General features: G+C 54.0%; 6 protein-coding genes across 6 annotated transcripts; 3 read left to right on the top strand and 3 right to left on the bottom strand.

The window, feature by feature from the left end:
* Positions 1–502: 502 nt before the first annotated feature.
* Positions 503–1,354, bottom strand: PUNSTDRAFT_115014 (uncharacterized protein; the record flags this gene model as incomplete). Its single annotated transcript, XM_007385858.1, has 3 exons — positions 503–944; positions 1,000–1,055; positions 1,115–1,354. The coding sequence occupies 3 exons, from the start codon at positions 1,352–1,354 to the stop codon at positions 503–505; spliced, it is 738 nt and encodes a 245-aa protein (XP_007385920.1).
* Positions 1,355–1,760: 406 nt separating this feature from the next.
* On the top strand, positions 1,761–6,028 carry PUNSTDRAFT_145040 (Ca-transporting ATPase). The gene is made up of 12 exons (XM_007385857.1): positions 1,761–2,535; positions 2,598–2,850; positions 2,903–2,984; positions 3,041–3,312; positions 3,369–3,587; positions 3,664–3,825; positions 3,881–4,125; positions 4,173–4,926; positions 4,985–5,122; positions 5,177–5,329; positions 5,379–5,581; positions 5,640–6,028. The coding sequence occupies exons 1-12, from the start codon at positions 2,062–2,064 to the stop codon at positions 5,943–5,945; spliced, it is 3,261 nt and encodes a 1,086-aa protein (XP_007385919.1). The 5' UTR covers positions 1,761–2,061; the 3' UTR covers positions 5,946–6,028.
* Positions 6,029–7,301: 1,273 nt separating this feature from the next.
* On the bottom strand, positions 7,302–11,219 carry PUNSTDRAFT_105437 (uncharacterized protein; the record flags this gene model as incomplete). The annotated part of the gene is made up of 16 exons (XM_007385856.1): positions 7,302–7,622; positions 7,671–7,800; positions 7,854–7,978; positions 8,033–8,698; positions 8,757–9,525; positions 9,588–9,657; positions 9,722–9,816; positions 9,926–10,087; positions 10,141–10,205; positions 10,259–10,345; positions 10,399–10,415; positions 10,470–10,563; positions 10,617–10,643; positions 10,820–10,892; positions 10,949–11,050; positions 11,160–11,219. The coding sequence occupies 13 exons, from the start codon at positions 11,217–11,219 to the stop codon at positions 8,640–8,642; spliced, it is 1,680 nt and encodes a 559-aa protein (XP_007385918.1). The 3' UTR covers positions 7,302–7,622; positions 7,671–7,800; positions 7,854–7,978; positions 8,033–8,639.
* A 124-nt stretch (positions 11,220–11,343) lies between these two features.
* Positions 11,344–12,778, bottom strand: PUNSTDRAFT_121656 (Aldo/keto reductase). Its single transcript, XM_007385855.1, has 6 exons — positions 12,647–12,778; positions 12,511–12,579; positions 12,292–12,451; positions 12,100–12,239; positions 11,635–12,044; positions 11,344–11,576 (listed from the first exon to the last, which is right to left on the bottom strand). Exons 1-6 carry the CDS (start codon positions 12,743–12,745, stop codon positions 11,480–11,482), a joined length of 975 nt encoding a protein of 324 aa, XP_007385917.1. The 5' UTR covers positions 12,746–12,778; the 3' UTR covers positions 11,344–11,479.
* Positions 12,779–14,283: 1,505 nt separating this feature from the next.
* On the top strand, positions 14,284–16,181 carry PUNSTDRAFT_115010 (uncharacterized protein; the record flags this gene model as incomplete). The annotated part of the gene is made up of 11 exons (XM_007385854.1): positions 14,284–14,337; positions 14,392–14,447; positions 14,506–14,551; positions 14,601–14,700; positions 14,750–14,860; positions 14,913–15,064; positions 15,121–15,222; positions 15,278–15,337; positions 15,392–15,486; positions 15,539–16,062; positions 16,126–16,181. The coding sequence occupies 11 exons, from the start codon at positions 14,284–14,286 to the stop codon at positions 16,179–16,181; spliced, it is 1,356 nt and encodes a 451-aa protein (XP_007385916.1).
* A 422-nt stretch (positions 16,182–16,603) lies between these two features.
* On the top strand, positions 16,604–17,315 carry PUNSTDRAFT_72489 (ankyrin; the record flags this gene model as incomplete). The annotated part of the gene is made up of 2 exons (XM_007385853.1): positions 16,604–16,778; positions 16,900–17,315. 2 exons carry the CDS (start codon positions 16,604–16,606, stop codon positions 17,313–17,315), a joined length of 591 nt encoding a protein of 196 aa, XP_007385915.1.
* Between the last annotated feature and the right edge of the window lie 601 nt (positions 17,316–17,916).

The following is a 17,916-nucleotide window of genomic DNA, read 5'->3' as shown; positions in this document are numbered from 1 at the left end:
GGGGGGGGGGGGGGGGGGGGGGGGGGAGGATTGAAAGCCTGAAGCTTGGAGTGCGAGTGCACGCCGATGGTGCCAGTTTTTGAGCGTTCTTGGACGCTCTCGGCCTTGCTAAGGCGGAGATCAGCAGGCGCCGGACGTCGTTTAACAAGCCTGCGGGCCTTTCCTATGTCAGCCAGAGAGCATTAGGAAACAAACGCCCCAGGCACTGCACCGCTAGCGCGATCGCGAGGAAGGCCGAGGTGGTTTCTGCGTCGCGATTTGCCGGCATTTCGTTGCCTCCGAACGCCCTGAATATGGCGTACCTGAGCTTTCCCACGGCATCGAGTTGATTCAGGCACAGCCTGAGGCGGAGGCAAACGGTGCCTCTACGACGTCCTTCAGATATGACGAAAAAATGTCCCCTTCCTATTATTTACAGGATACAAGAAACGTGTACCTGTTCACAACGTTAGTCCGTGCCCCTGGAGTAGCGTCACGCGGAAAATCGCACCGAAACAAGATTCTACCCATCGAACATCGTCCCGTCCATCCTTACACCCATATTCTGCTTGATGTCCATGCCCAAAATCTTCATTTTGCCTGCCTGTACCCGCTCCTGCTGCACCTTGCGCAACTCCTGCAGCTGTTCCTTGTTGAGATAGCTCTCCCGGTCCGCATCGCCCTTCGTCTTCCGCCTCCGCTCAGTCTCCAGCGCGCGCACATCCGCCATCGGGTCGTACGTGTCCCCATCGCCCTGCGGGACGAACTCGCCCGCGCGCAGTGCCGCCATGCGCACCTCGTAGCGCGCCATGTCGTAGTACTTTTCATTCGGGAGCGTCGCCGTGTTGTAATCCTCCGCGAAGCGCGCAAACTCCTTTTTCATGTTATCTTTCGAGATCGTTTCCGGGTTGATCATCCTCTCTTCGACGAGCCACGCCCGGAACTCGGCGTCTTTGCTGTACATGCTGCGGATATGCGTTAATATCCATACGGAGAATATGAACGTCGCACGCAACGCACTCGGTTTCGTGGATGAGTCCGTATTTGCCCCACTGCATGACGTTCTTCTCCTTCTTCTGGAGGGATGACAACTCTTAGCGTGACTAACCCGAGGTATCGATCCCTTGAATCCCACCTTTTTCTCTTTCTTCGCCTTCTTGCGCTCCTTCCTTTCGCGACTGCGACTGCTCCGCCGCTTTTGCTTCTCCTTCCTGCGCTTACGCCGCTGCTCGCGAGAGGAGTCCGAGTCCGAGCTCGACACAGAGCGGCTTCGGTCGCGCCTACGCTTCGCCTTGTCCCTGCTCCGGCTCCGGCTGCGGGACCGCCGGCTCTGCTTCCTGTCGCGGGACCTCGAACGCGAGTCGCGTCGTCGCATGCTATGCGAACGAGATCGTGAAGCACGCCGTCTTGGACTGCGCGAGCGTCTTTTCGGGGACCTCGAGCGACTCCTCTTCACGTCCCGATCGTCCCGCCGCGTCCGGTCGAGCGACCGATTGCGGTCGTCTCGTCTGTAGGGTTCATGGCTTCTGCTTCTGCTGCGCCCGCGTCGCGTGTCCATGCCGTCGACGTTGATCCGTACAGTATATTATGGTAGCAGATGATACAATGCTACGCCGTAAGCATCGGCCAGGTCGACTCTGAGACGCCTGAAACTCACCGTCGGCGGTCGTGGGCGAAGGCAAGAGGACGTGGAGGCAACACTGCCACGGTATACGCCACCTCGACCTTCCTCGTTCGCCTCGACGGCTTTAGTACGGAACTGGTGTTGCCAACATACCTCTTGAATTTCTGGTCGTGTATCTGCCGTTCGGGTCCCTTCATAGGCCTTTGAGCCCCGGAGGTGAGCGGCAATGTCTATACACGGACCTACACCTGACCCGTAACTGCGGCGGCGCCCATAGGCAACGGCCTGCAAACAATTGCCCTTAAACATACTCCCACCCGATTCACGTTCTTCCCGAGTGAGTGCAGTATGATCCAGCCATTTTGTCTTGTCTACAATGATATCCAACAGTCACGACAGTCACCCGCATAAGCACCCAGTGACGTTCTGAAATCTCTCGCCCGCAATCAACGCCCGGCATGCAGCGCGGTCCATCCAATACGCGAGGCCAGGACCAGCGTGCACGTAACCACAACGGCCTCAGCATCAACTCCGAGGCCTCCAGCTCTTCATCCTATTACCAGCGCAACCCCTCCGACACAACTCACGCTCGCAGCGCCTCGCCGCCCGCTTCCGCCTATTTCTCCAACGTTCCCCTGAATCACGCCCAGGAGCCGCAACCCGCTCCCGATGCAGGCGCTCACTTTGCGTACAGTACGACGCTGCGGCGGCACCACGGCGATGAGCTACTGACGCTGGACCACCTGGGATCGGTGGTGAGGGACGTGCGGGAGGAAGGGCCGTCGGGGCTCTGGCATAAAGTGACGAGTGCTGTCCAGGGGCGGCTAGGTTATGAAGCCGTCTCCGCCTCCGAAAACGGGCACACGGTCGATGGCAAGGCCGACCCGCAAAGGTCGACGCCGTCGGCGCTCTTCGTGCATTACACGATCCAGGTACGCCAGCATAAAGCTCGGTGGCTCGGGAATCTAAACAGAATCCTTCTACGCAATGTCAGGATACGGTGGCCCATTTCCACTCCTCCGAGACTCGTGGACTGCCCGCATCCGCAGTTCCCGCGATCCTCGCCAGAGTGGGCTACAATGAATTCTCGGTCTCCTCGCCCGAGCCGGTGCTTCTCAAGTTTGCCAAGACGATCTACGAGAGTCCGTTGATCCTGCTATTATGCGGGAGCGCCGTCGTCAGCGCCGTCATGGGCAACGTCGACGACGCCGTGAGCATCACCGTGGCCATCCTCATCGTCCTTACTGGTGAATGTGTAACGCATATATATGGATTAGCATGCTAACCGTACTCATGCAGTTGGATTTGTTCAGGAACGAAGATCAGAGAAAAGTCTCGAAGCGTTGAACAAGCTGGTTCCGCACCACTGTCACGTTATTCGGTACGCCGCATGACCTTTGTCTCCCTAAATTCGGATCCCTTCATGACTCCCTGCAGCGACGGCCACACACTTCATCTACTGGCCAACGAACTCGTCCCTGGCGACTTGGTCACTTTCACTACTGGTGACCGCATACCCGCTGACGTTCGTATCACGTCCTCCGTCGACCTCGAGATCGATGAGAGCAGCCTCACTGGCGAGACAACTGCGCGCAGAAAGGATGCTGCGCCGTGTAGAACGAACCAGGGGTATGCCCAAATCCCAAGTGAACCCGTCGCGCTCGCCGAGCGCTCCTGCATCGCATATATGGGAACCTTGGTGCGAAATGGTGAGCCATCTCGCTTCATCCTTGGGCACGATGTATTCAAACAGAGTACGTCACAGGCAGAGGTTCTGGCATTGTGATTGCTACTGGCACCGAGACCGAGTTCGGGGTGATTTTCAGCATGATGCAAGACGTCGAGGAGAAGCGCACACCTCTTCAACTGAGCATGGACGAGCTTGCGAAGAAGCTGTCAATGATATCGTTCGGTGTGATCGGTGTGATCTGCCTTATCGGCGTCCTGCAACGGCGGTCCTGGTTGGACATGTTCACAATCGGAGGTTCGCCCGTTTCCTTTTTCCCTTCGTGTCTCCGATGCGTATCGGGCCATGCTGACCTTACTCCGTTGAAGTGCAGTCTCTCTCGCGGTGGCTGCTATACCCGAGGGTTTGCCGATCGTTACGACTGTCACCCTCGCTTTAGGCGTGCTGCGTATGGCGAAACGCAAGGCGATCGTGAAGAAATTGCATTCGGTGGAGGCTTTGGGCTCTGTATCCGTCATCTGCTCCGATAAAACAGGTATGTCTCGTGTCTGACGAAACAATCTTGACGTGCGAGCTCAGGCTTCTTCCAGGGACATTGACGCAAAACGAGCAAACTGTCGTTGAACTATATGCAGTGGACGAAGTTGTCACCATCGATCCGCACTCGGCTATGCCGCAAGCGAAACGGCTGTCACCTGCGATGACACGCACTCTTGAGATCGGTTCGCTGTGCAACAATGCCACGCTAAACGAAGAGGGCCATTATGTCGGTCAAGCAACCGATGTCGCTTTGTTGAACGTACTGTCCCAGTTCGGGTTATCCGATCAGCGGCAGGTATGTGCTCAATCCTGACGTCAATCCAACCGCCTTACCGCTTATAGGCGTTCACTCGTGCGACTGAGCAGCCCTTCAGCTCGGAGAAGAAGTTCATGGCAGTCAGCGGTTTCCATACTTCTTCCAGCACCACCCCTGCAGGTAGTTCTCGAGAGACCTACTACATCAAGGGCTCGATCGATTCAATTCTCGATCGATGCAAGACATACTATGTCTCCGATGATTCGACTCCTCATCTTGACTCAAACACGCGCAAGGTTATCATGGACAAGGCGCAAGCGACAGCGTCGCGCGGTTTGCGCGTCCTGGCCATGGCATCCGGACATGGACCCGCTGCCGACTTCACCGATCTGAAAAGCAGTGCACCCTCAGCACCAGCCAGCCGCGCCGCATCGCCGTTTGCGGAGAAATCGGGCCTCACCTTCGTTGGCTTCCAGGCCATGCTCGACCCGCCAAGGAAAGGAGTTGCGGACTCCATCGGGCTGCTGCAGTCGGGCGGAGTTCAGGTCGTTATGATCACAGGCGATTCGGAGCAGACGGCCCTGGCGATCGCCCGAGACTTGGGTTTGCGGGTTGCAGGCGGGCACAGGAGCGGGACTCAGTATCCTCCCGGTGCATCCGCGACCGGATTGGGAGGCGGGTGCATAACTGGCCAGGCTATTGATCGGATGACCAAAGCGCAATTGAGGGAGGTTGTGGGCGGCGTGAGCGTCTTCGCCAGGACGACCCCGAGGCACAAAATGGCTATAGTCGAAGCGTTTCAGTCAAGAGGCGCTGTCGTGGCTATGACTGGTGATGGAGGTACGTGACAGCCTTGAGTGCGACTATCGGCCGTTATGTTCAATCCCCATTGACACAGTTAACGATGCTCCGGCGTTAAAGATGGCGGATATCGGTATCTCCATGGGCAAGAGCGGGACAGATGTTGCGAAGGAGGCTGCGGATATGATTCTCGTTGATGATAATTTCAGTACTATATTGCCGGCAGTAGAGGAAGGTGCGTATCTTTCTCCGCCTTACGCAATCCACGTGCTGAACACAAGCGAAATAGGGAAATCTATTTTTCATAATATCCAGAATTTCCTTTCATTCCAACTGAGCACGGCGGCGGCGGCGTTGACACTGATCACCTTGAGCACGTTCTTCGGCTTGAGCAATCCCTTGAACGCGATGCAAATCTTGTTCATCAACATCCTCATGGACGGTAAGTTCACGAAGGTCGGGGGTAGCACAGTCTGACAATTAATGCTCAGGGCCGCCGAGTCAATCGTTGGGCGTCGATCCTGTCGATGCTTCCGTTATGCGCAAACCTCCACGCAGAAAGAACGAGCCCATCATCACTCGCCGACTGTTGTATCGTGTGCTTTTTTCCGCGTCCATCATCGTGGTTGGGACTCTCTTCATCTACGCTTACGCCTTGTCCGACGATCATATGTCGCGGCGAGAACAAACTATGGTCCGCGTCTCTCTTACATCATATATGATCTCGGACTCATGCTATATGCTCTGTTCAGACATTCACTTGCTTCGTCTTCCTCGACCTCGTATCCGCCCTACAGAATCGCGGTCTCGGCTGCGCTCTGATCCAAAACAAGATGCTTCTCACCACCGTCTCGATCTCGTTCCTGTCGCAGCTAGCGCTGGTGTATGTGCCGATGATGCAGGCCGTGTTCCAGACCGAAGGTTTAAGCAGTAACGACTTGACAACGTTGCTGCTGTTAGCGGGTGCGAGCTTTGCGCTTCATGAGGGCAGGAGGAGGTACGAGAGGAAACTGGAGAGGAGCGGGACGTGGGCTAGTGCGGTGGAGGAAATGGCTTAGGAATATCTCGTCGCGTATTACAGAGCTATATGTTAATGGTTCAGGGTCTACATACTTCATATTTTTATTGCCGTCTGGAATACTCGCGATCGCGGATCATGTCGACACAATATCGGGATCTGGTACAACAACGTTGACGGGCTGCTATAGATGGAGAATAGCGTCGAGCCGTGCCTCAACATTACTCTGATGACCTTCGAACCTTGCCTCGAGAGCCGCAATCTTGCTTTCCAAAGATTCCTGGCCCGTTCTTCTGCTTTGCTTGTGACGGCGCAAAAAGCACAAAAGAAGGAATACAGCACGCGAGACGTCATGCGCTCGTTCGCTGTAAGCTAGTTCCGACCAAGCCTAACGACGACTTGCAATCGCTTCATGTGCGACTCATCGCCATATGTGTGCGCCAGGAATCTCTGGAAAGCAAGATTGCGGCTCTCGAGGCAAGGTTCGAAGGTCATCAGAGTAATGTCGAGGCACGGCACGACGCTATTTGTAGAGTACCAGGACGATCTCTAGCCTTCCGAAGGACTTTGTCTAGAACGTTCAGGGTGTTCCACACGCCGGAAACCTGCTGAACAACCCTGTCGATGCCGGGCTAGTCGGAAGAATCGTGCAAGAGTGCGGGAAGGGAAAGTCCCGAAGGACTCTGGCCGCTGGGAGATTCACTGTCAAATCCACCCACAGATGTGGACTCTGTCGCTCCGGTGTCAACCCGCGCTGGATGCGCAGGACGCGAATTCTCCGAATGCAAACTATTTATCCAGGGCGCCCTGGTCTCTGAGCCCTGTACATGTTCCCGGGGACCATCGGTAGTAGATTGTTTGCGGAAGCTCTTCCGCAGCACCATAGAGCTGAGACGTTTTCAGATCGTCTGAAGGAACCGCAAGTGGATATGGCCTCCGGACCCTGAAGAAGCGAGGGGGAAGTGGGTGATCAACGATTTCGCATGCGGAACTGACAACAGTCATTTAACACCATTGGAGCGCCAGTGTCAGTTTTTGATGAGTGAATTCGAAACGCCGCCCAGGCCATTTCAGGATATGGGCGCTTGTATCGTAGCGGACAATCACCATCGTAGTAAGCAAAGCAGGTCGAGACTTTGATCCGGGATGCAGCATGTAGTAGTTCCTGGGCGACGTAAACAAGCTTCATACTGTTGTAAGTTCCTCAGTCGCCCATGTCTTTGGATACTGCGCGCAGTGAGCAAGACGCAGTGACAGTATATACTGTCGGCACTGCCAGCGTAATTAGTCCGCTAATGCACAGGAGAATGAACGCTGGACATCGCAGGACACTGGGACCTGGACATCGCCCACGCAGACGATGTTGCAAACTCCCACGGTCGGCGCTCATACATTTCTCTCCGCGCAGCGCATCTTCCGGCATCCGAGTTGCGGATTTTCCGGTACATCAGGAAAACCCACAGAATACTCGCTGAACTTTCTTGTGTCTTCCTCAAGTCTGCAGGAAATGGCTTCCACTCGAAGGTCTAAGCAGTCCGAGGACAAGGCTGGGGAGTCTTCGACCCCGCGTACGGCCGGTGGACAGCATAAAGCAGGCCCGAAGAAGAGAGATCATGGCAAGGCGAAGAGGGCCGCATCAGATGGCGAAACGGCTGGGTTACCAGGTGTACAGAAGATTAAGTCTGCACTGAGGCAGACGACCAGGTTGCTTGCGAAGGTGTGAGGGGTCTACCGTTGATTGTATCTAGCTGACGAAAGCGGTCAGGATCTCGCGCCCGATGTGCGGCAGGAGGCGGAAAGGAGGCTCAGGACATTGCAGGCGGATTTGCAACGCGCGGAACTTGCCAACAAGGAGCGGACACTAGCACTTCGGTATCACAAAGTGAAATTCTTCGGTAAGGATGCTTGTGTCGTCTGATCCGGCACCGTCTCACCGGCGATCTCGTAGACCGCAAAAAGGTCGACCGGAAGATAAAGCAGATAAAAAAAGAGCTGGAAACCGCTGTGCCATATGCTAGACAAGATATAGAATCTCGGCTGCAATCCTTGAGGGTTGACTTGAACTACGTGATAGTACGTCTGGGTCAAGCTCGAATCCGACTACTTCTGACAGTTGTAAATTATCAGCATTACCCTAAGACGAAGAAATACATCTCTCTCTTTCCTCCTGAGATTCGGTCGCACGGAGATGATTTGCATGAAGCCAAAAGCAAACAAGTTGCCGCTCAATCATCAAAGACGGATTTGGAGCGCGAAAATGTGCGGACCTGGATACGTGAGAGAATGGAGGCCGGCGAGCTGAGTGCAGAACCTGAGCTGGACAACGGCGGCACGACGGGAGCAAGGAAGGGTGGCTTGCATAGCAGACGCCCCGCATACGAGGCAGATGCAGAGCAACCCGAACTGAGTCAGGTCACAACGAACGGTAGTGACAAGTCCAAAAGTTTACAACGCAAGGCAGGGGGAGGCGGCGTCCGAGGAGACGAGTTTTTCGGGCAATCTAGCGACTCGGACCATTCTATGGACAGCGAGGATGACGATGAAGACGACGGAGAATAGCGCTGTAATTTAGCGCCAGCAACGGGACTGCGCGCGGGGCTGGGTTATGAGATTGAGGCAGAATATACATTGGAGATTGACGTAGACCGCGGCGATGGTGATAATATAGTCCTTGATCGAGAGGCAGCATCACTACTCAAACATACAACAAAAATAAGAGATTAATAATCCTCGGTCACACCGCAGCATGATCGCGGTCTCCGCCAGGTTCTTCCGGAGGTTTAGGCATGAAATCTGGCGAGATACGGCGTTCAAATAGGGATACGACAGCAATCTGATCTGAAATACGCACCGATTGGGGACGTGAAGTTGAGCGCAAAAGGGTGCATTGTTGAGCCCGTAGGGGCCGCTTCGCTACTGGGCGCTCTGGCCAGCCCTTCATCTCCATGGGTGTCCTCGTGGTTTGCTTCGTGGCTCACGGCCTGCCCGGCGCTCTTACGCGGTCGTATTGAGGGTCGACTAGCGCGTGCCCTCAACGAATGCCTGCTGCGTCCCCCCACACTGGTTCTATGTGGACCAATTTCGCCATAGTTCGGCACATCTGGGTAAGCGCCAGAGCCGCGGCGTGAATGAGAGGGCGATGCTATGGATCCCGCATGAATTCGTTGAGGCGTTGGGTAAGGTCTCCACGTTGTTGGTGACGGAGTCTCTGCAGGGAATTTCATGCTATCTTCAGATAGCCGTTGTTGTTGATGAAAGGAGAAGCCGGCGAATTGATCGAGCTCCGCGGGCCATTGGCTGCTACGCGAGGAAGGAAATCGCCAACTCAGCGGAACGGAGTCGCCGCGTTCACAAGTGTCTTGTTCGTTGTGTGATGTTGGGTAGGCGAAAGTTTGTCTGTGCATCGGCCCAGGAGCAAAGGTAAAAGTGCTGATGTTGGCCGGTGCACTTGCTGAGATGTGATGGTCAGGAGCAACATAGTCAAATGTTGGAAGATTGGGCTGCTGATGGGCATAGGGATATGGCGCAAAAGGCTGCGCGGTGGTAGTCGGCGTGCGAAGCGGACTTGGTTCCTTAGGTTTGTACCCAGATTCGCGGGTAATGGAACGCGGGAAGAATATCTACCATAAGCGAATTCTAAATCTCGAATAGATCAGGGAAAAGATGCAGCAGCGATACGTACGAGAAGAGTGATAGTGGAGGAAGCGAAGCACCCAACAGCGGCCACCTCCAGACAGAAGTCCGTAGCGAATCTGATCGATGTCGGGGAGGGCACACCATCAACCAAAATCTGTCGGGCACAATAGATCGACGTACTTGTGGTCAACTACACAGAACCTTCCCGAGATCACGTCGATGCCGAGAACCAAAAGCGGGACGGAAAACAGAAATCGGAACAGAACCCGAATCACCTATCATGTCGGACGGGGGCCGCGTCAAAATATCATCAAATCACGAATATAGGGTTTGGGAGTAATATCGTCCTTCGGCAAGTTCCGAACGACCTAGGTTGGGACTCACGTTGAGCTGAGAAAACGTCGTGAGGCGGACGACCACATCCGGATCGGCACCTTCCGACTTGACATGCGCGAGGAAAACCGGAAATTGCCACAGCACGTAGAGGAAGGCGATGGTGGTGAGAATCCCGGCGGAGGAGCCTGTGAGGAATATATATGCAAGACACTGCAACAATCAGCGAACTGTCCGGTGGAGGCGGTTGCTTAACTATGACTCACATTCCAAAGCTGGCGCCTTGTAATGAGTACGGTGATTGGCATGCCGAGGATGGCGATGGTGCTCCCTGGAAACTTCATGTTGGCGCGTGCCGGCCGATGCAATATGGTTCAGACTCACCTATGTACCACGTTCGGAACTCCCAACTTTCGTACCAATCGCGTTGGGTGGGGCCTTGATGAAGGAGGAAAAGCCAGAAAACGAGCTCTGAAGGAGTGGATATGAGTATTGGCAGGATATACAGCTTGTTGCAGACCAACCCTCGAGATGTGTGATACTGCACCGTCGTATGAGCAAACGAAGCTGCCAGGAATCATAGTTGAGCTCTCACATTTCTAGCGCCCAAGCAATGCTCAGGATGAAGTACAAAGGGAGGACCCATGCCCTGTCGTGATCGTCCCAAAGCATGACTGGTTTTGGCATGACTGACGAAAGGGCGTGAGTATCGTGTAATGGTCCAGCAGGGCAAGCGGCGTACTCGAGCCATCGGGATAGACGACTTCGCCTGCGGGAGAATGTGTAATCCAGGCATTCCGTATTGGCGATTACGCGGAGAGTGGTAGAGGATGAACGCCACCCCACACGCGAGTGCGACGGGCCCCGAGGTCTCACCGCCGTCAACTTCCTTCGATCCGCCTCCCCCACCTGCAGAACACCATCACACGAAACAAAGATGCTCACCTGCATGGAACTTGACCACCGTTAATCCCACCGAGAATATCACGAGGAGCGGGATACACGCTAAGTAGGAGTACTGCCCCCAAGTCGCGGTTAGTGAGATCGGCGCCATAGCATCAGAAGAGTGCTCACCGTCATTACCCTCCTGAACGCGCCCGGCTGCCTTCCGGCATCCCATCGAAGACACTTGAAGCCATCGTAGCTCCAGAGATGGTAGAGGAGGAAACCTTGGAACTATTTTCGCAGACGAGGTGCTCAGTGTTGGGCCACAGCACGCGGGGGTGAGAGAAGAAGGCGGTGGCAGCGTATGCACTCGCTTCCGCGACAGACAGGGGCGACTCACGAGGCATGCAAGGATGGCCCACAGGAGGTAGGCTGATGTGCTCCCGTCGGTTACTGTCATCGAGCAGCATGCGCAGCACGTAAAGACGAAGCGGATGGCGCGCAGAGAACACTGGCACGATGTGGCGGACGACGAGAGCGCTCATATCAATCCACCCTGCCCCTGACAATCCGTCGGCGTCCCACCCCTGTCTGATTCCCGGGCTCAGTTGGCGGCTCACCCGTCGGCACCGATAGTCACTATTCGTTGCCGCCAGGAACGATCGCGCGATAGTGTTACACATACATAAATCATCCTCTACATTCATTTTCACTACATATTCACGCAATCTTCACCTTGTTCGTCGCGGGGGCCTCGTCGGGCTCACCGAAGATGTTGATATCCCACCCAGGCTTGTAGTTGTACGGGATGTTGAACCTAATCACGAACCTTATCAGCGGCCCGGTCGTAGCGGGGAGCAGGCAGCGGAACTCACCGAGTGTGATTGCCCTTGCCCACCGCCGAAACCTTCTCGTATGCGTCCTTGCTGAGCTCGACTTGCCTGAAGTTGGACACGATGCGCTCCTCCTGCACGGACTTGGGAATAACCGAGTATCCGCGGTACACGCCCCACGCGACGAGCACCTGCGCGGGAGTCGCGCTCAGCTCCTTGGCAATCTCCTGGATCGCGGGCAGTTCGGTCAACTTCGGCCTGCCGACGAGGTTGTTGCCCAGAGGCGAGTAGGCAGTGACGTGAATGCCCTTCTCCTTGCAGTACGCGAGCAGCTCGTCCTGCGGCAGGTACGGGTGCGCCTCGATCTGGTTCGCGGCGGGGACAACTCCAGTAGCATCGATGATGCCCTGAATATGCTCCTTCGTGAAATTGGACACACCAATATGCTTGACCTGTAGACGTAAGATCAGCCTCCAATTAGTCAGGATATAGAGGGAGATAGGTTACCTTGCCGGTCTTCTGCAAAGCAATCATCGCCTTCCAGGTGTCAACGAGCGAGGGCTCGAGATCAAGCGCGACCCATCCCTCCTTTTCGCTGGGCGGGAAAAGGCCCTGACCGGGCTTGAAAGCGACCGGCCAGTGGATCACTGTAAGTGACATCAGTCGATGTACGCTCGAAGAAGGTGTGTATGGCCTAACAGTAGAGATCAAGGTAGTCGAGGCCGAGCTGCCCAAGGGTAAAGTCAAGCTCCTTCTCAGCCTCGCCGGGCTGATGCGACGAGTTCCAAAGCTTGGACGTGATGAAAAGCTCCTCACGCTTGACGACGCTTGGGATGACTTTCTTCAACGCACGACCGACCTGGTATGCCCACAAGCGTCAATGCATGTTCTTACTAGATTTAAGTGCCGTAAACTCGCCTCGTCCTGGTTTTGGTACACCTGCGCGAGATCGAGGTGGCGGTATCCATGCTTCACAGCGATCTCCACCTGGACAAACATGCCGATCAGAACATTTCTTTCTCCGCTACGCCAATACCGTTCGGTCAATACGTACGGCGTTCTCAACTTCGTTGGGCTGTGAGAGCCATGTACCAAGCCCGATCTGAGGAATGGTGTTGCCAGAAGACAGAGAGAGGACCCTTCCAAAGGACATGATGGCGGCGTGGAGTTTTCAGCTGTAGATGAAGGTGCGATGAAGAAAGATCGGCGGATCCTTGGATGTACTTATGGATTGCGTTCTTATACTGGTGAGGGAATAGCCATCTGCCGGCCCGCCGGCCCGAAAGAGCGCGTTGGTTTATGACGTCAGGTGCTTGTCTGCGTTCTCTACCGTACCGGTCCTCCGCCATGTCGCCTACATCACGCCTTATTGCCTCCAAGGGACAGGAAACTCACTACATACTTACTGGCTATCAGTCCTGCCGAGCAGGGAGGAACGCCTTGTTTAGAGGTGTCTCATGTACTGCTAATATATATATATATCGTCAGACTCACCGTATCCCAATCCCGCGATTCGAAGCAGCCATTGGAATCTGTCCCCACTCATATACCCGGATCATTTCATTGCAAGAGCATATCGGACTTACTCGCGACTTGAAGCTTGAAGTGTTCATCATGGCGCGATCGATTGAACCAGCGCCGGCGCGGTATGAAGGAGATGAGACGTCTTCGGTGGTATACATCCAGCGCGAGTATCGCTCGACCGGGAAAATGATCAATTTTATCTATACGGTGGCGGTCACCGGAGCGCGATTATCAGCTTTTCAGCGCTGAACGCCGTTCAGCGCTGATTGCACCTGCTACCGAACAGGCCCTGAGTTATGTATTGCGAATGCAGTACAGCGCTACATACCCTGAACCAGTAACTGCAGTACGTTCGTTTGCAAGTCATGCGAACACGTCAGATTTGTAAGACATCATTTACGCATTACGGAGTTCGTTGGATGCGTGTGAGTACATCTCTCACAAACGGGACCGTATGCCGTCGATCTGTCACGATGTCGTGCCCTGGGATCAATGACGTTAACGACACTCACAGGCCTTCAAGCTGCGGAAGACTGTATAATACAGGTAGCTTGTGGCCGTAGGGTTACCCGGGAGTTTAGATGAGGCAGGAGAAAGGGTACCGATGGGGTCGTATAAGCTCCTCGAATTGCCGGGAAGTTCGAATTGTAGTCTCCGGCGGTTTCATTGCTATCGTAACCCCGGGCGCAGCCAATGCGGTATATGAGAAACGCTGCTAGAGACGGAACCAGAGTGCGTGGCCAATACAACGTGGAGTGACCACGCGGACCGCGGCTGTGCCTGTGCTGATTTCCATTCAGCCACTGGACACAAAACACATCCTCCATTCATAATGGTCTGATTGAAGCCTCTAGGGCGGCCCTATTTCGAGAGGCAGTTTCAAGTGCCTTGAGGTGCCAACGGCTTTCCATCGCACCTATATGTGAGCTGGCGCCTACCATCGTTGTTGCAGGTATATGCTGACGACCAGCACTTAGATCGGCAGCTTCGGTGAGTTCCCATCAATCACTGGAGTTTGGATCATCATGTGCATCCGGTGGTCGTCTTAGCCTGACTGCCCCTTCTTTTCGTCCACCCTCTCGCTCGCAGTATCTAAAGAGGACCGCTCGCCCCGCTCGTTCATTCGCCTCTGACGGTGCCGTCGACGCCAACTTTCTTTTCTGCGCCATGTCCCACACTTCACCCGCCACATACCTTGTTTGGGCCATTTTGTCATCCCTGGTACGTTCAGCCGCCACCATGACAGCGTCGATCCCAGCCTGATGTGATTCGCAGTTGGGCATCTTTCTTGTCTTCCACCTTTGGTCTTTCGACCGCTTCAAATGCTTGAAGTGCGCCGTTTCGGGTAGCAACGACTGATAGTGTACGCTGACACCGGTCTTTACTCAGATGGAACACCGGACCTACTTCTGGTGCCTTCAAGCGCGTCATGACCGTAAGTATCATCCAATTTCAGCGATGCCCATATCTTACATCTTTTGCAGTACTCGTATCTACTAAGTGTACCGCTTATTATATCGTACTCGATTGGCTTCTCGATCATCAAGTACCAGGAGGGTTACACATTCGTTCCCGGGCACGGAAGTGCGTTGCGTTCCTTCACGATTGAAGCGTTTTTGACATTTCCTCCTAGTTATTCCCACCCCGTACCAACTGTGGTCGGAGACAAATCGCAGGGCGATATTCCCACTAAGTCTGTTGTTCTCGATCGCATGGGGTTTGGAGATGGTGACGCACCTTGAGGGTGAGTACGCACACAATTTCTCGCATACCCGTGTTCATGCTTGTCATCTCAGAACTGTGCTTCTGGTTATTCCTCGTCAATGCGGGGTCAGCTTCCCAGGATTGGTTCAAGAGCTGGTATTTCAGAACGTGGTTGCTCGGGGCATGCATCGCCATCGTGTACATGCCGCTCGTGACGATCTTTACACGTTCCGACCCTCTGAAGGTGCGCTATGTGTGTCACATTTTCTTCGCCCAACTGATTTGCCTTCGATGGGGCAGAACGAGGCGTTCACGTTCTTGGCTGGGAGCTTGGGCAGCTTCTCGCTGACGTTGTGGTTCTTGCCCGTACTGTGGACATTTCCGTCCTTCCTCGCGAATCTCGTACGTCTATTCAGTGAAGTGGCCGACGAAAACGCGGGGCTGACTTGAGGAACAGAAAGCCGAAGGTGTGGACATGGGCACTGTCGTTCGCTTGACCAAGTTCTCGGAAATGAACGTAAGCAACAGGCTTGCGTTTTCAGCGTGTTCATCAACCTGACACGGCCCTCAGTCCATCCGCGTTCTATTCCGTTTCATGTTCACCGCTCCTTTCATCGTGTTGGGGATCGACGGAGTTCGGAACCATCAGCATGTCAATGAGAGCGCGTGAGTGGCATGACTAGTAATAATGGACCTATATTCATTTCAAATTGCCCAGTTTTTGGACTGACTTGCTTGCTATCATCGCTGCGATGGGATGTATCATCTCATCTGGGCTGACGCTGGTCATTTTCTTTCCTCGGTCGATTGAGGGAGAGATCCAAGCGAAGGATGTATCCCGTGAAGAAAAGGCTCTTCGCTCCAACCTGGGACGAACACGCTCTTTCCGCTCGCAGTCACAGGCGGGCACATATCTCCTCTCTGGCTCACCTGTCAAGCACTTGTCGAGCCTGCCAAGCGAGTACCAGGATGCCGACAAGAAGTACGACGTGAACGAGATTGGCTCCTCCGTGGTGTATTCTCCTTATGGCGATTTACCGTACGACGGTCGCACTCCCTACCCGCCCCAGCCCACGAAAGTTTCGGCGGTTCCGCTGTACAAGCCTAATCGACGATTGACTGACGAAGAGGGAGGTGGAGTCGAGCTGGGTAACGTCAATCTAACCGAACGCAATCTCGCTTTGCACACTCAGCGAACGACTACCGTCAATCCTCTGATTCACGGGTTCACATCACCAATAGGTTCGTGATATTATAAATACAGAGTGCGACGATCAAAATGCTAATCCCACGTACACCATTTAGATTTGGCGTATGGCCCAGCTCCGACCAGCCCGCGGTATCCGAAAGGCCCTCGGTAATCATGCTGAATATGCTACATATACTGTCACGATGCTCTCGTTCTAATGCTTATCACCTTGTATTCTCCTGTACGATCGCAACAAGCTGGTTATTTTGCGTAGTCTAACTACGGCTTTGTGGATCCCGCACTATGGCCGATAGTCCAAAGTGAATTCCCAGGCACATCGTGATGGTAGAACAAGCGACGTGGTCGTTCATTGTCTTTGTACTTCCCTCCGTGTCGTGTCCATGATTAACACGGAATTGAGTATCGCTGCAACTTGGCTGCAACTCCATTTCAAGCGGCGCGCGAGGGGACGGCAACTGCCGAAGAGGTCTTCATGTGGCTGTACCCCGGGTTGCGCTCGACGACTTTGCTCTCTTCCGCGCTTCCATCGCAGCATACAATCATCCATCTCGAGTTCTACAGTCTCAGCAAGAAATGGTGCAATTACCCTCGGAGGAGGAGCGAGACGATCTCCTATTTTCTTGTCGTTACGGGGATCTCGAGGATGTGCAGCGATTTGTAGACACTTTCGGTGCGGGTCCTCTTGCGGAAACACGGGATGGGAACGAAAACACCGTGTTGCACATGGTATCCGGGAATGGACATGCAGGTATGGTCACAGTCAGTTCCTTACTCCACAGAGACACCGCATCGCTCTCTGTAACCGGTCTTTTGTTATGAATTTTCGTTTCCTGCGAGTGAACTGACATTTACATCAGTCTCTTGACTAGATGTCCTCGATTATCTACTTCCATTGATACCTGCGGCCTTGTTATCGGCCAAGAATTCCTCTGGCTCTACGCCGCTTCATTGGGCAGCTTTGAATGCCCATCTCGCCGTTGCGAAAAAGCTTGTCGAATTCAAACCGGAGGGCATCGCTGAAGCCAAGGGAATTGCCCTGGGCGCTTCTCTTATCGACGTTAAGAACAACGCTGGCCGCACACCATTAGGCGAAGCGGAGAACACTGGCTGGGAAGAAGGGGCCAAATGGTTTGTCGAAGTCATGTCGCTCGACTTGAGTCAGACTACGGAGAACCCAGATGACGCGGAGGGGGATCGTGTAGGTGACGACGTGCAGAATGTCGAGATCGAAATTCAGGACGCGGACGGAGCAAGAGCACGGATGTCCGTAAAAACTGAGGATTAGATGTATGTAGACAAGCCTCTGGGCGCCCCACCACGGTAGACTGAGACTGAGATCCCGAATACAGCCATTTACACATGTATCCTGCGAAACTTGACGGTGCTCCATCAGCAAGTCTATTTTTCAGAGATACATACTGGAAGGGCTTGTCTGCGCGGTACCTCGCTTGACGATGCCTGCGTTGGGGACCGATTAGATATAGACATTGATGAGTTATTGTGCTTACCCTCTTATTACGTAAAAGATCTAGTTAACACAGGGCGCGAATCTACGTTTGTTGCATCTTAGAATCTATGCAAACATTGGAAATTTACCAAATCATCTTTAGATCAAAAAACACTAAACGCAGAAAATCACATAACGCTGTAAGTAAATCGAAGAAAAGCACCATTTCATCAATGATTTGTCACTTCCAAATATGCTCTATAGATTTCAAGAAATTACGGGACGTTTCTTCAAATTTGAGGGAGAGAAATCCAGACTTACCCAGTGTGTAGTTTTCAGCCAGTCAAAATCGAGAGAAATGCAAACGAGTGCAAAGTGGCGTGGGAGACCAAGAATTGACTGTAGCGTTCAGGATGACTTCGGTACCGCCAACAAGCCT

The sequence above is a fragment of the Punctularia strigosozonata genome (assembly GCF_000264995.1).
Source record: "Punctularia strigosozonata HHB-11173 SS5 unplaced genomic scaffold PUNSTscaffold_10, whole genome shotgun sequence".
Classification (NCBI taxonomy): domain Eukaryota; kingdom Fungi; phylum Basidiomycota; class Agaricomycetes; order Corticiales; family Punctulariaceae; genus Punctularia; species Punctularia strigosozonata.
The sequence above is the reverse complement of the archived record's forward strand: the minus strand, read 5'-3'. Positions and strand labels throughout refer to the sequence as shown.